Here is a 14,465-nt window from a genome sequence, read left to right on the forward strand (position 1 = left end):
CATGTGCTGTCATCATGATCTGCATTTATAATGGAATATTTTCTTATTAATATCATGTTTAATTTTAGCCTCATCACCCAGCCCTATTAAAAATTACTACTTCCAATTGCTTCTCCTCTCTCTAGCCTTTAGCAGTCTGTAAAAACGTTAGCTTAGTTTCGAAAAAATCTGTTTGTTCAGCTGACTGCACAACAGCTCTTAACCATTTTTTTGGGAAACATTATGTTAACATGACTTCCATCCATCTTGGGAATAATAAGTAAATGAAAACTCTGCTCAGCTTCCTAATCATTTCAGCCAGTATTCACATGACTCACAAGTTGAGTTTCTGTCCTTCCTAGTGGTACTGCTATATCTGGTAATTTTATCTAATCCAAATCCATCATCGAATCTTCTTACTGAATCCAAATCCTTCTGAGTCCCTTATACAATCTATTTAGATTTAACTTACAAAACATGTTTAAGTAAAAAAGGTGCAAATCTGGGTATTTTACCAACTTGGAGCCAAATCCGAAATAGAATTAGCTATGAAAATCCAATTCAACAATGATTGTGATGCGGAAAAGTTCAAAATTATGTCATCTATCTTTGAGAGGGTGAAGTAATCTGCCTCCCAGCAATGAGCAGCCTGCTGCCTGTGTGATTCAGAAGAGCACCAACATGGGGATGAAGGAGCAAGATCAGACCGCCTGTTAAACTTGAATGACTGCAGACTGAAAAAATACAGTGAAAATGCTCCTCCTCTTTATGACATACACAAACACATCTCTCTCTGTCTCTCTCTCTCTAGACACTGTGATTATCTTCTCTCTCTCTCTGTCACACACACGCACACACACATTTCACTATCCCTGTGGGGGACAGTCGTTGACAATGCTTTCCCTAGCACCTTACCCTAACCATCACAAATAAATGCCTAAACTTTAACCCTCAAAAAGCAGTCTCTACCCATGACTGACTCGGATGTCGAGAGTTGAAAGCTGTTGAGAAATATGTTCAAAAAAATCCTCTTCTCCTCTTTTTATGTTTTCTCCAAATTTTATGATTTAGGAAAGATGGAAGAGCCACGCATTTAATCAAATCTTGAGAAAGGTCACAAGCTTGGTCTTTTTTCCGGCTATCGTGTTAGTTTTGATTAATAAAAAATGACATAAGAAAAATATATAAGCTTTACTACTGTTAGACAGTTTAAAGACAAGAATTTGCCGTTTCATACTCTTCTCTCTTTACCAGATTCAAGAGCCATGCTGTCACATCCAAGAATATTTCAAGGACATTGCTCAAGTGCAGCTTGTGGTAAAAATAACCACACCTGCATGCAGAACACACATATTCTCAGTTCCATGCAAACTATACAGGCACTTGACCACTGCTGAAAGCAAAAAACCAGTTGCACTTCCCTTTAATGGTAGTGCTTTACAGGGACTGGACCCAGCAGGTTTAAATTATCCACTGAAAGTTCTCATTTTAAAAAAGGTGAGTGCAGGTGGTTGTGATGCTCTTCTATAAAGTTCCAAGAGCGAGGGATAATTAAGTGGAGTGGCTGGATGAGAGGGATCAGAGGACTCTTCAAGAACTCAAAAATGGATGTAGATGAAGAATATGGGGGAGAATATAGGAAGTACTTATCTTGGTGGGAATCAAAATGTGAAGTGAATGTTTCTTTCAGAATTTGCACACACTGCTTGATATAACACTCCTCTTTATAGCCTACAAGGAAAAGTTGGTAAATTGCCACTGTGTGTTTCTCTTTTTCCTCTTATCTCGTTATCTATGCAATTTATACATTACATTTTTTGTCCTGTATCCTTTACATGTTGCTTCTTTTTCTTGAAAATATGTCCTTGGATAATCTTCGTCATCTTCTCCATGGATCCAAGTGCACGGTCACACCAAAAAGCGTCACTGTGAAATTCATTCATGTGTCCTCGTGCAATATGTAAGTATCACTGTAAGCTTCATGATGTATTGACTACATGCGCTCTTGATTGCTAACTGAACAATAAGTCAAGGTGCCCTGTGGAGTTTTCTTGTAAACAAAAGTTATCTTTACATTCAGTGTTTCTCACCAAAATGTATTGTGTGGATCCTTGAGGTCTAACAAATGTGCTGTGCATTTTTTTAATTAAACATTTTAAATCCTGCATTGTTTACATCCATGTTGACTTGCTAGCAGCCTTTGTCGTCACTGCCACTGCTGGGAGTTTACTATGTGTCTTGGTGCTTTACCACCATCAACTGTTGATCGACAGCAGGAATGTGTATGGCAACGCACACGTGCATTTATATAAAATTAGAAGGTTGACACAGCTCCTATGATAGCTTCCTTCATTTTGGACTCTCCTATATTCCCTCAAAAGTCAGTACCATCACGAGGGTTTGCCATAAGTAAATCCATTGATCGCAGTGATTCTATTGAAATTAACTGATTTTGGTCTGAACTTTTGCCATTGTAAATGTCTGTAGGAACAGCCCTTAAGGCTGGTGGCCGTTAAAGCTGTTTGGTGTCCTTTACTTTTTTGTTTAATAGTTTTGTTTGTATGCATCATTTTTCACTTCCAATTAATGATTAGTTAGATTCTGGTAGGCTCATTCTCTGTAAAGTCCCTTATATGCTTCAGATCAGGGGCTACTGAAAACAATTTGATATGACAACAGATGGTGTAGTCCCTCATTCGTTCAGGAGTGTTCTATCGTAGAAAAGATTTCAGTCGTAGTCATCTGGACACTGTTTTCAGAATCAAGACGTTTCGGCTCCCATCCGGAAGTCATTCTCAATTGAGAATGGCCATCTCTGTGGGAAGTACGATATGACAACAGATCACTAATCTCAACTGTACATGGTCCCACTTGGTTACAAACATGCTCCCAGGAGAAAGCTTTTCTAGCTAACTTCCTACAACATCAGTTTTGTGTCATAAACCTTGTGAAATCCTGATACTTTCTAGTATTCTTTCTTCCTCTATTTGCTTTCCCTTCTTGGCCTGCCGTTTACTTTTATGACATGAAGGGTTTCAACAAAATGTGTGAAGTGGGCACAAGGGTGCTGAGCTGGACACAGTGGGCACAGCCACACTTTGCTTGGCGCAGCAAAAAATCATTCATGCACAATAAAAACCATTACATATATTGCATTTTTTAGCACAGAGATGTGCTTAGAAAAATAAGCCTAAATCCAAATCATCTGAGAGCATGTTCTTAAAAAGTCGCTAAAATGATTCCAAACAAACGCCTGTTAAAGCTAGCAGAAACATAACTCCTAACACATCTTCTCCTGTATGGCAAGGCTAGAGGTTGCATTAACAGGGTACAGATGGTGCCATTGTTGTCAAGTGGCCATTCAAATTTAGTATTAAATGCACTACTATGAGTTCCTGGTGAAAATAATGTTAGACAGACAGGCAAGCAGGCATCAAAATTTCATGAGCTAATAAAGCTTTTACTTCCACTGGGATTATGGTTCTCACAGAAATGAAAGCCTAATAAATTCACTGTCCCCTTTAAGCTTAATCTCACTCTTCATCTGTTTTGGGAACAACTAAAACCCATTATACAGATCACTGTTGTCGCTTTACATACACACACACACACACACACACACACACAAGCTGACCTTTGCAGTGGCGGTGTCTGGAGCCAGCTCACACTGGCAGGGGAAGAGAAGTGAAAGGCCACTGCTGAACACATGGATGCACTCACACAACTGTTAGTGGAATCCAGTGATCTGCTTTTCCGAGATAAAAAGCATTAGGTTGATTGATTTCACTGGATAAAAAACGAAGACGACATTTTGGACTTTATGACTGCAGAATTCTTTCTCCTGCTGACTGTCGGGTGCTCTGTCCCCATCTGGTCCTTTAAATAATTTACAGGTGTGTGTGTGTGTGTGTGTTTCCTTTGAGTGTGCCTACGCACACCTACACACTCAACTCAGGCTCATCCACACTGATGATGCAGCAATCATGTTGTGTTTTGGCAAAAGAATAAATTAATTGTACCTATACATTTGGACACATTTATTAAAATCTATATCACACAAGCACACACAATCAGCCCCCCAACAACTATGATTTCAATCCTGAGGAGGAAAAGTGTAAGCAAAAGGCTGCCAGGCTAGCGTGCTTGATAACTGCACTACATTACCTCTGAGGAATACGTGCAAGAGAACAAGTCATGCATCACTCACTATTGTGAGTGATGCATGACTTGTTCTCTTAAATCCTTTAAAATGTTGACTTGATCACTACCTGAGGTTTAAGTAAAGTTTGCTAAGAGAGGGATAATCCTGCTGCTTATAGACGACATTTTAAGATGAAGCAGGATGACACCGTGTCACCTGAGAGAAAGTGTGAAGAACAGCAGCCGGCTTCTATCTTTGACTGAGAGTGTGAAGGGTGATTTTAATGCATGGGGTTGCAGTCACGTTGCGTTTGTGTTCTGCTACACCTGTGGAATTCAGGTATGTTTTTCCAGTGAGTGAGAAAACAGCCTCGTCCAGATTCCCGAGTTCAAGTATCCACTGCAGGTTCATTCCCCAAACAAACTTTCCTCATCAATCACAGTCATCTACCTCTCTGTCTGAATGAAAGAGACACATGTCAGCAGTTCAGATATTGATGAGTGGTTTGGGAATCTGAGGTCAAACAGTTTAACGTCAAAACTCAAACAGGCTACAAAGCCTGTTCAACAGGAATCAGCAGTTTCGATAGCTACAGATATGCGCACTGCAACATTCTTCACGCTCCTACAGAGAGTGAACATAATGTTACTTTACCAGCTCCAGAAAACACACATGAGGCAGCAGTTCCTTTTACGTGATAAGTTGATGACTTACCGCTGCGCAGTGAGACTCTTTAGTAAAATAAGTGTAGGCTTTTTCTTAACTGGCAGTATTGTTATGGAGGTAAGTCACCCTCTAAATGGGTCAGCAGAGAGATAGCATCAACACACAATGTCTGAGTGTTACACCATGTTTGGAGTGTGAAATGGGCAGAGAACGAATAAACTAGTCAACTGTACATTCAGGTACTATTGGGTGAAGACCCACAGGCACAATGATATGAATGAGCCTGTAACGCTATAATAGGATCTCTTCATTAGCGAGACAACATCTCTCTGTTATTGGGACTTCATAAGGTCATTGGCCTGTTTAGAAATATGTTTTCCCCCTTTGAATCCTCCAGAGGCAAAACCCAAACCTGAACAGACATTTTCAGTGAAATGCACCACATTATTCTCAGTGACCTGATGAAAACGCACTCTGTACTGCAAACGTTCTCATTAACAAAAGACACAACTCTGGGAGCATTAGAAGTGTTTTTAGCATGTGGATAATGTACGGGCAGTGAATGTATTCCATTACTCATCCACTTCAAGTGCTGTTGTGTCAAATTCACGACGGCCAAGTTGTCTCGATGAGACAGGCACTAAAGCAGTACAATCACCAGGCTACATCAATTAGCCTACTTATTATACTTCTAACAGAATGTGTATAAAATGCTGTCCTGGTGAACCTAAGTGGCCTCACAAATATAAGGAATTTGCATTTCTGCCTGTTCAAAGAACTTTAGTGACAAAAGCTGCATTACACACTTGTCAAATATCTACAGTACAGTAGGGGGAGGAACACTGACACTTATCCTTCCTCACTTTCTCTGCTGGTGCTGACAACAATACACTAAGTTACTATTGATTTTCTGCTGCACCCAGGTAACAAAAGAACATCTTCTCCTAAATCTGTCAGAGAGGGAAAATAAGAAACTCATATCTAGGTCGCAAGGTGCACAGATCTGGTGACATGAAAATGGCAAATTAGAAGCAAATGTGTTGTGACGGCCAAAGCGGCACTCATTTGTGAACATGAAAAAAAACTTCTCATTAACCGGTGTAATTCTATTCATATGTCAGAGTTGAGGCTCTCCGTCATTTTTACCTGCGAGGACTGCTGGAGAACAGAGCTGCCTTATTAATGAGAGCGGTTTTTTGTCAAAGTAGGCAGGAGAGGAAAGCTCTGTGGGATCATCACAACAGCACCACCTGGACCTTCATCGCAATAAACACGGTGCTCTACTAATGATGTCAGGATGTCAAAGAAGGGCAGGTTTGCCCGCAGATACTATAGCATGCAATAACCTGGACTCTAAGATCCCTGCTGAGTGAGACAGATATTTAATACTGAAATGCTGTGTAGCAGAAATTAATGAATTTATCAGTTAAAATGAGAGCTGTTTCAAATATCCTATTTCATGATTCTTAATTATTTAAAATGTTTATTTTTAAACAATTTCAGCTTCATTAGATAGTTAGCGATTACAACAAACTTCTAACACACCAGAAAGTGGTGTGTCAGATCAAAAACAAAAATTCAGAACACTCATACAAGTGATATCGATCCCTTGACTTTATTAAATGGTAAATAAAATGTACTTGTACAGTCTATTGTACCAGTCAATCAGTCAAAGCTTTACACTACATGTCACATTCACCCCATTCACACAAGGTGCCAACTGCTCATTAGAAAGAAACTAATCATTCACACACACTCATACATTGGGATTTGGGGTTCAGTATCTTGGCCAAGGACACTTCGATATGTTGGCTGGGGAAGGCCGGGGATTGAACCACTAATCAGAAGATTGGTGGTTCAATCCCAGGCTTCCCGCTCTACCTCTAAGCCACAGCCACCAGTCGTTCCAGTCCTGAGAACTTCGTCAGGTAAAATTCATGAAGGTCTAAGGACTGAAACATTGTTAATAAGGTTAACAAGTGATCAACAGCCATTTTTTGTTTTGTTCAGCTTCATTCGATAGTACATCACATTTCCGCTATTTTATGCATTTAATTGTATTTAATTTAGTTGACAAATCAATTAGTTGACTGACAAATTTATCAATAACAGTTTTGATAAGTGATTAGTCATTTAAGCAATTCATCAAGCAAAAATGTCATATTTTCTTCTGCTTTTCTACGTTCAATATAATTTCTAATTGAAAATCTTTGAGTATTACAAACAGGTAATTTTAAGATGTCACCTTGAGCTCACAGAACTCATAATGGGATATTTTATAGACTAAACCAGTGTTTTCGATCCTTTTTAGCTTGCGGATCCTTAAAATGTTGCTGTGTCTATTTATGATGAGTTGTGAGCAGTTCAACAGAATTGTTAGGGTTAGTGGAATGTTAGGGCAGAAAAGTACTGTATACTTAACATTTGTATGACATTTTTAATCCATTTCAATCCATTTTACCATTGTCTGTTTCAAATTTTTATTTTATCACTGTTTTTAACTGCCATTATTTTAGGTGACCTTCATTATTACTACCAATGTTTTGGCATCTCACAGTATACTGAACTGTACCTTGTGCCAGTACAGCTCATTAAACTGGTGAGAGAGACAGAATCCCATGCGACAAAGGCAGCAGGCCAGATTCAAACCAGTAACCACAGCAGGTCCTCCTCCATCACAGTGAGGCAATAGGATGCAGAGCCCAACTTAATCTGAGAGCTTGGAGAAAAAGGAAGTGAGGAAGTCTCCACAGAAGCACAGCATGGCAGCAGATGGCCTCAACCATCTGGTGAGGAGACGTCCAATCCGCCGTCAGTCTGTCCCCTTTCATTTACCCATGATTCTTTAACAGTAAGACCTGCTTCTACTCCCCTACTACACCTCTCCAACCTTCACCTCCAGCCTTCAGCCACAGACACACACTCAGATTAGGCTTACAGTGCACTCTTCTGCCTGGGCAGCCAAGAGACCCACTGCCACGTCACATGTCACAGAGCCTAATCAATGAGTGTTAATCCTGTAGCTGTCATTCTCTGGCCAGCCAGGAGATTATCATCTATCCCTGCGTTAGGGCTGCTCCCAGCATGGCTTATTTTAAATAGCAATATGCTGATTGCAGCATGACTGCTTATTCAGTAGGAAGGCTCTTTCGGGCAATCTGAGCTTTATTTTGGAATAATTCCAGAGATGCAGCGCTTAAGCTGCGAAACTACTTAAAAATACAATTACCATCACTTTCTTTCCCACTGTTATTATCAGAATATCCTCAACCTCTTTAAATTCAGAAATCTTGAATTACATATATTTGATTTATTGGGCATGCTGCACACATACAATGTTATAATTTGGACTAATGTGGCCCACACATATAGTATTGTGCTTTATAAATGACATGATCAATAACAAATGTGTCAAGGTCAAGAGGGTACTGATAGATCACATGATCAAAGACCTATGGTAGGAAAGGGACAAGATACTGAAGGTGTTAATGTGTGTGTGACTTTATAGTTAATCTATAACTCCACTGAGGAGCCAAGAGCTACAGGGACAAAGACACACCTGCAAAAAACACAACAAACGATCTATAGTTCCTACGACCAAACACACACACACACACACACACACACACACACACACACACTATCTTTATTGACTGGTCACTTAGGGCAGGACACATTGCATCATTACCAAGTGTAATCAGGAGGTAACATATTGCGCAATTAAGCATGCATGTGAACTGAATCTTGATTGTCACTTTTGTTTGAGTAAACAAAATTTACTGTTTAAAAACAGATTTTGAGCTAAAATGATTAGAGACAAAACAATTAATTGATTAGTCGATAGACAGAAAAATAATCGGCAACTATTTTAAGTCGTTTTACAAGAAAAAATGCCAACAATTCCCTAGTTTCAGCTAATCAATTGTGATAATTTCCTGCTTTACTTTGTACCTTTTATACCTTATATTAAACTGAATATATTTAGAATTTGTGCTGGTTGGGGAAAACCAGCAATTTAACGACATCACCGATGAGCTTTTTTAAAAGCTTTTTTCTGAAATTTAAGAGACTGAAAAAACTGATTAACTGTAGATTCATAAATTATTAAAATCACTCTTGGTTGCAGCCCTAGAAATTATTATTAATTGACTAGTCACATGTCAAACATCTGCTGGTTCCAGCTTCTCAAATGTGAATATTTGCTGGTTTTCTTGATCTTCTATAATAAATAGATTGAATATTTGGGGGCTTTTGGGCTGCTGGTCAGACAAAACAACGTGGTCATTTTTCTCTATTTTTGACATTTTATAGACTCAATAATTAACCAATTCATAATCTGCTGATTCAAAGAGGACTAAAGAGTGAGTATTTAAAAGAAAATTAATCATTAACAATTTTGATAATTAATAGTTTTTTGTCATTTCTTAAGCAAAAATGTGTGAGACTCTACTCTGAGAACTTGTAATGGGCATTTTTCTCTATTTTCTGATATTTTATAAACTAAACAATTAATAGATTCATTGAGAAAATAATTAGAAGATTAATGGATATGGAAATAATCATTAGTTGCAACCCTAAACAAATCTTCCTAGTTTGTGACCCTGAACAATGGGTTTAGAGGATGGCTGGCTAGATTAAATTTCTGGGAGCTGTTTGTTTCCGCCTTCCAAAAAGTATTCAGCTGTCAAGTGATACTAGGCCTACTGGATGGCACTGACTGAAACCAGGGAATTGGAAAAGGGAAAACGTGTTGTCATGTCATGTCACCATGTAGGTGTGACCTCCTGCCTTGCTGCTGCTGGTCCACTGGGTCAGTTTCATGACACAACACTAGTGACTCCTTTCAGTTTCAAACCTGCTGGATAAGTAAGCCAAACTCTTGAGAAGGAGTCAGGACTGTTGAACTGGTTTCTTACACATAAAAAAAAAAAAAACATGTCTGCTCAGGAAAAACAAGCACTGTAGCATGGGGTGGCACTTTTTACTTAATTACTGAACATTAATGCTGCTTATTATTCACACATTGCCTCATTTTTTTAACATAAATCAAGGTCTCTTAATGTCACAAATGGAAGCATTCATGAAGTCAACATAAATTTGCTGTTATTCTTGCTATTTCTAAGTCAAATAATCAATAAACAGGAGTAGGTACTCCAGAAAGAAAACTCAGGAATGAAGAGAGCTAGTGATTGCATAACTATGGCAATGAGCCACAGAGTCAACATTCACACCACAGTAGACTATGGAGGCAAAATAATTCTGTACCCTGTTAACAACTGTGGGAGTACACCACTACCTCCAGCCCTGAGGACTACACACAAAAAATACACACACTCCCATACAATGTATCCTTATTAGCGGGCAGTGTTGACTCTGACACTTCCATATCAAAACCATATTCCCACAGACCGATAAGGAGGAGCTGAATTATTCAAAAGAGGAATTTGACCGATCAACTGAATTTCTGCTAAAAAATTATAAATAAATGCATAGTTAGAAATATGGCATCAAGCATTTTCACACATGAAATCGGAATCTCTCACAGACAGCGAAGGGCAGCTGAAGCCACCTCTTGAAATTTCCCACACTGCCAAATAATCTGGCTATAAAAGAGTAAATCGAGGTCTTCTTCAGCTCCCAACACGCATAGGCAAGCGCTGGGGAACAGCGACTATAATCAAATTTATTCAGAGGCTTGACAGGTAAACTGGACAGTTGTAGAGGCATTTTGCCGTATTTTCACCGCAAACACTCATAACATTTCAGCCAGTGCAGGTGTCATTAGAGGCGCTCTGAAGGGCAGCGCTTTCTAGATTACTCACCCCATTGCCGCTGACTTGAGGAACAACTCCTTTTTTTAAAATGTAGGCTCAATTGGCCGTGGGTTGAGAGGAAAATTATGTTTTAAAGCGAAGTCAAAGTCCACAGATGATTAGCGGTCCAAAGAGTTAATTTCCCGTCCGCCAGCTTCGAAGAAGTCCGCTTGCTGCTGAGAGACAACTGAAATATGAGAGCACTTCTTCGTAAACTCGATTCACCGGGTTGTCAAGCTCACTCTCACAAAACCCTGGTCATTTCAGGAAGTTTTTCCTCTTTGCTTGTTTGTTTTTCCTCTTCAGACACGCAACAGAATAAATCCCACTTCAGAATGGCTTCTTCCTTGCTGTCTTCAAACAATCGGCGCTGATGAATTAAGTTAATGTTTGCGTTTCCCTGCTTGCTCGCTGCGCAGAGTTTCGTCCTCCCCAACAGGATTGTGTTTCATTAAAGGGCAGCAGCAGCGACACGGAGCGGCTTCCACCTGCTCGCGCTTCTGTCTGAGCCACCCACACTTTTTAAACCTGTGGTGTCTGCGGTTTCAGTCGGACTTTCAGCCCAAGCTGTGGTCTGAAACCACGAAATAATTAAAACCGAAAAGAAAACACGCTGTTACAAAACGACCAACAACGGTGCTTGGTTTTCTAAATTCAGGAGTACTTACATGTTTTAAGTGACTACGATGGCTTTCAGCATTTGGCACTTTCTCATCAACTAAGCGAAATAACGGCTATAGCAAATCCATGCGATTACATGCTTCACTCATTAGCATCTTCAGCTCTAAATATGTCTCTACAACTTGGGTTTAAAGTCGACCGTTGGTATCAAATAACATACTTTAAACGATTTGATACTGACCGTTGGCCCTGTTTCTAACTGGCAGGTAACAGTCATCAATCACTTTCACGTGCGCGCGCTCTCAGAACCATTAATAATATGTTCATTTGTTTCTGGGGAACCATTTCAGCGACGTACAGACAAGCCGTTTCATGACATTAGGTATTAGCGTTAGAGTGTAGCAAAAGCTAACAACATTCACGTCGAATAAAGGTGTGTATTCAATGTTGGTGTTAAAAATGCTTTTATCATTAGCTTTATTATGTTTTTTGTGTTGTATGTATCTTTGACTAGCTAGCTAATCGCATCCAGATCAGTGTAGTTTTCATTGTTGCGCATGGGAAATTTCGCTTGCAAACACAAGCCACATCAAAACAGACGTATCGGCCAGTAAACAGAATAAAAACTTGTATAGCCGTGTTAGGATTTCCAGTGGTGCTCTATTTTTTTATCTGTCGATACAGTATGACCGAGACCACGGACAACCCGCAGAAGTACGAGGAGCTGTTTGCCCACAGATATTCATCGGAGGACCATGAGTACCAGCAGTATGTGAACCGGCCAGCTGACCCCCCGCCCATCGTCGAGGACTGGAGGAGTCGTGGAGGAGGAAACCACAGAGGCAGGGACAGGTAACGTAACGTTATCTTGCAAAGTGGCCGAAATAGCTACTACTCATAATCTGTCATTTGCATACTTTTTCATGTTTAGGGTTAGCGTTGTATGTATTATAGCAATGGCAAATAAATAAAACTGACTGTGTAATAACCAGGTGATCTGCAAGGGTGTGATTATTTATTTATCTATTATTTATTGGTGACCTCACAATTTCTTTGGAACAGTATTTTATAGAGCTAGGTGATATAGTGATAGGAGGGATATGATTTCATAATAGCAACACTGTAATGGTGCTTACAGGCCAGGCTGTATTACAGTGATTTAGATTTGGACGTTGAAGTCGGGGGACCTGTGAAACATGCTGTTTAGCTCCTCTGGTTCCTTAGTTTGTGGAACTTTTTGGTCGAAAAGGGCTGTTTTTACAATGGACAAATTAGATTACCGTTAGCCCTTTTTTTTCCTATTCCAAATAAGGCTGACTAACCTGGTTGTCTTTCACAGATGTAGTTAATAGTTTTAACAAAAGCTCCACCAGAACCAAAGGAGCCATTATGCAGCTGTTTTCACACAGATGCTTTCATTTGTAAAATACGTGATGTGCTCCTTTTTAAGGTACACAGGTTTTACTATTTAGACTCACATTAACTTTAAGACTTATTATTTCAAATGTAGCCACAAGAGCCATTGCTCTATCTTTATCCTTTTTTTAAGGTTACAATCACAATTTTTCCGACCAATGCTTAGCTCTTTCCTTTCCAATGAACGGGCTATACCAGTTTTAAAAATTTTATCAGAAAAACATCTCTGTTAATATCTTGGAGAAGTAATTACATTATATTGTGGTGTTAAAACCATCTTAATAGTGTTCCTCTTTCCATATCATGTGTGGTTTATTGATTTCAACTTATTCATGTTACAAAGTAAAGTTTTTTTATTAATATTGCACCTTTTTATAAGACATTATAAAGTGCTTCACGATTTAAAGACTAAAGCAACAGTCAAAATACACAATATTAAATTGAAAAAATAATACTAAAAGTCTAAACACACAGAAACTCTGTTTCTATAGATTTGTTTTTAGTTAACTGCTTTTACGTGCACTTAAAGGTGGGGTATGCGATTCTAATCCATCTAATTTCAATACACGTCTTTTTGTCAAATTCAGCAAATATCTCCTCACGGTCCGCTAGCTGTCGGTTCTCTGTGTGTGCTGAAAAAAAAATCTGGTGTTTGTACACAGCTCTGGCTCTGTAAATGCTAAACAAACAAAGTGGCTCGGGCCGAGCCATAAAACACTATTCCAGCTATTCCAGCCATGATTTGTGTGTCAGGTAACGTTAAATGACTTGCCCACAGACATTCAGCTTACTTTCTAGTTTGCCAAGATATACTGTTGTTGTGATGTTAGCTTTAGTAGCAGGAGAGTTGTGAGTATCGCTGTCTGGAGCTGGTTTGCTGGCTCTAGGAAACCGTCTCGTCCTCTCTGGCTGTTAGCTTCACAGCAGCAACTGTAGCACAGTTTGCTAACAACCTAGCTAAGCTAACCTACAACCTAGCTAATGTTAGTTACATTACTTGCTGTGTCGTTGTTCGCTCTGTATCATGGTATTTGTCATTGTATTGGATTTCTCCAGAATCACATACCCCACCTTTTTAAGTAATAACCAGGTTATTGTCAACTTTGTCCACTAACCTGATTACTTAACCATCAGGTAAAGGAGAAATCTGGTTTCTTTAATTGAGATTAGAGAAACCCAGTGAACACAGCTAGATTTACTCTGGAGAAAACATAGACTGTATAAAAGAAGTGGACGTAGTCACCGTGGCGGCACCCATTGGTTTGTGGACTACTGTTTTGAAGCCTCGAGATTGGGAAGCATAGCAAACGCTAAATCATCAGCTAACACGTTCTATACAATCTGACTTCTTTTTGCAACCAGTGGAGTCGCCCCCTGCTGGTCATTAGAAAGAATGTAGGTTTGAAGCATTAGCTTCACGTTTTAGCCCCGGAGGTTGCCACTTAAGGAAGGTTTTCTTGGCCTTTTTATATGTTTAACTGTATTTTTACACGTTCCATTTACTGCAGCCATTAGTACCCGTTGTTGAAGATTAATTGTTCATTTATATCGGTCTACATCTAGGTACCAGGATCGTCGTGGTTGGGGAGGAGGCCGAGGTTGGAGAGGAGACCGGGGTTGGAGAGGGAACCATCGTGGGCATGACCGAGACAGAGACAGAGACCGGGACCGGGACCCAGACAGAGACCGTGGGCATGACCGAGACCCGGGCCGAGACAGAGACAGAGACGGAGACAGGCACTGGGGGCATGGAAGTGGGTATCATTCAGGCCCTCCAAGCTCCAACCAGGGATACAACTTCCATCATCAGAGACCACATTATGACCGCT

General features: G+C 39.7%; 2 protein-coding genes across 3 annotated transcripts in view; one reads left to right on the forward strand and one right to left on the reverse strand.

The window, feature by feature from the left end:
* Nucleotides 1–11,430, reverse strand: part of homer2 (homer scaffold protein 2) — a 34,748-nt gene extending 23,318 nt beyond the window's left edge. The window contains exon 1 of one of the 2 annotated variants that reach the window (XM_044203924.1): nt 11,268–11,430. In XM_044203924.1, coding sequence (XP_044059859.1) covers nt 11,268–11,269 — 2 coding nt within the window. In that variant the 5' untranslated portion in view covers nt 11,270–11,430. Of the gene's footprint in view, nt 1–10,608; nt 11,243–11,267 lie in introns of those variants that run through there. The other variant, XM_044203913.1, reaches the window with a different exon arrangement.
* Nucleotides 11,431–11,499: 69 nt separating this feature from the next.
* The window catches only part of LOC122879605 (RNA guanine-N7 methyltransferase activating subunit-like), a 3,731-nt gene continuing 765 nt past the window's right edge, over nt 11,500–14,465 (forward strand). The window contains exons 1-3 of the mRNA XM_044203937.1: nt 11,500–11,653; nt 11,905–12,072; nt 14,200–14,465. The exon at nt 14,200–14,465 is cut by the window's right edge and continues 765 nt beyond it. Coding sequence (XP_044059872.1) covers nt 11,906–12,072; nt 14,200–14,465 — 433 coding nt within the window. The 5' untranslated portion in view covers nt 11,500–11,653; nt 11,905. The remainder of the gene's footprint in view (nt 11,654–11,904; nt 12,073–14,199) is intronic.

This window comes from Siniperca chuatsi, linkage group LG1, assembly GCF_020085105.1.
Source record: "Siniperca chuatsi isolate FFG_IHB_CAS linkage group LG1, ASM2008510v1, whole genome shotgun sequence".
NCBI lineage: Eukaryota > Metazoa > Chordata > Actinopteri > Centrarchiformes > Sinipercidae > Siniperca > Siniperca chuatsi.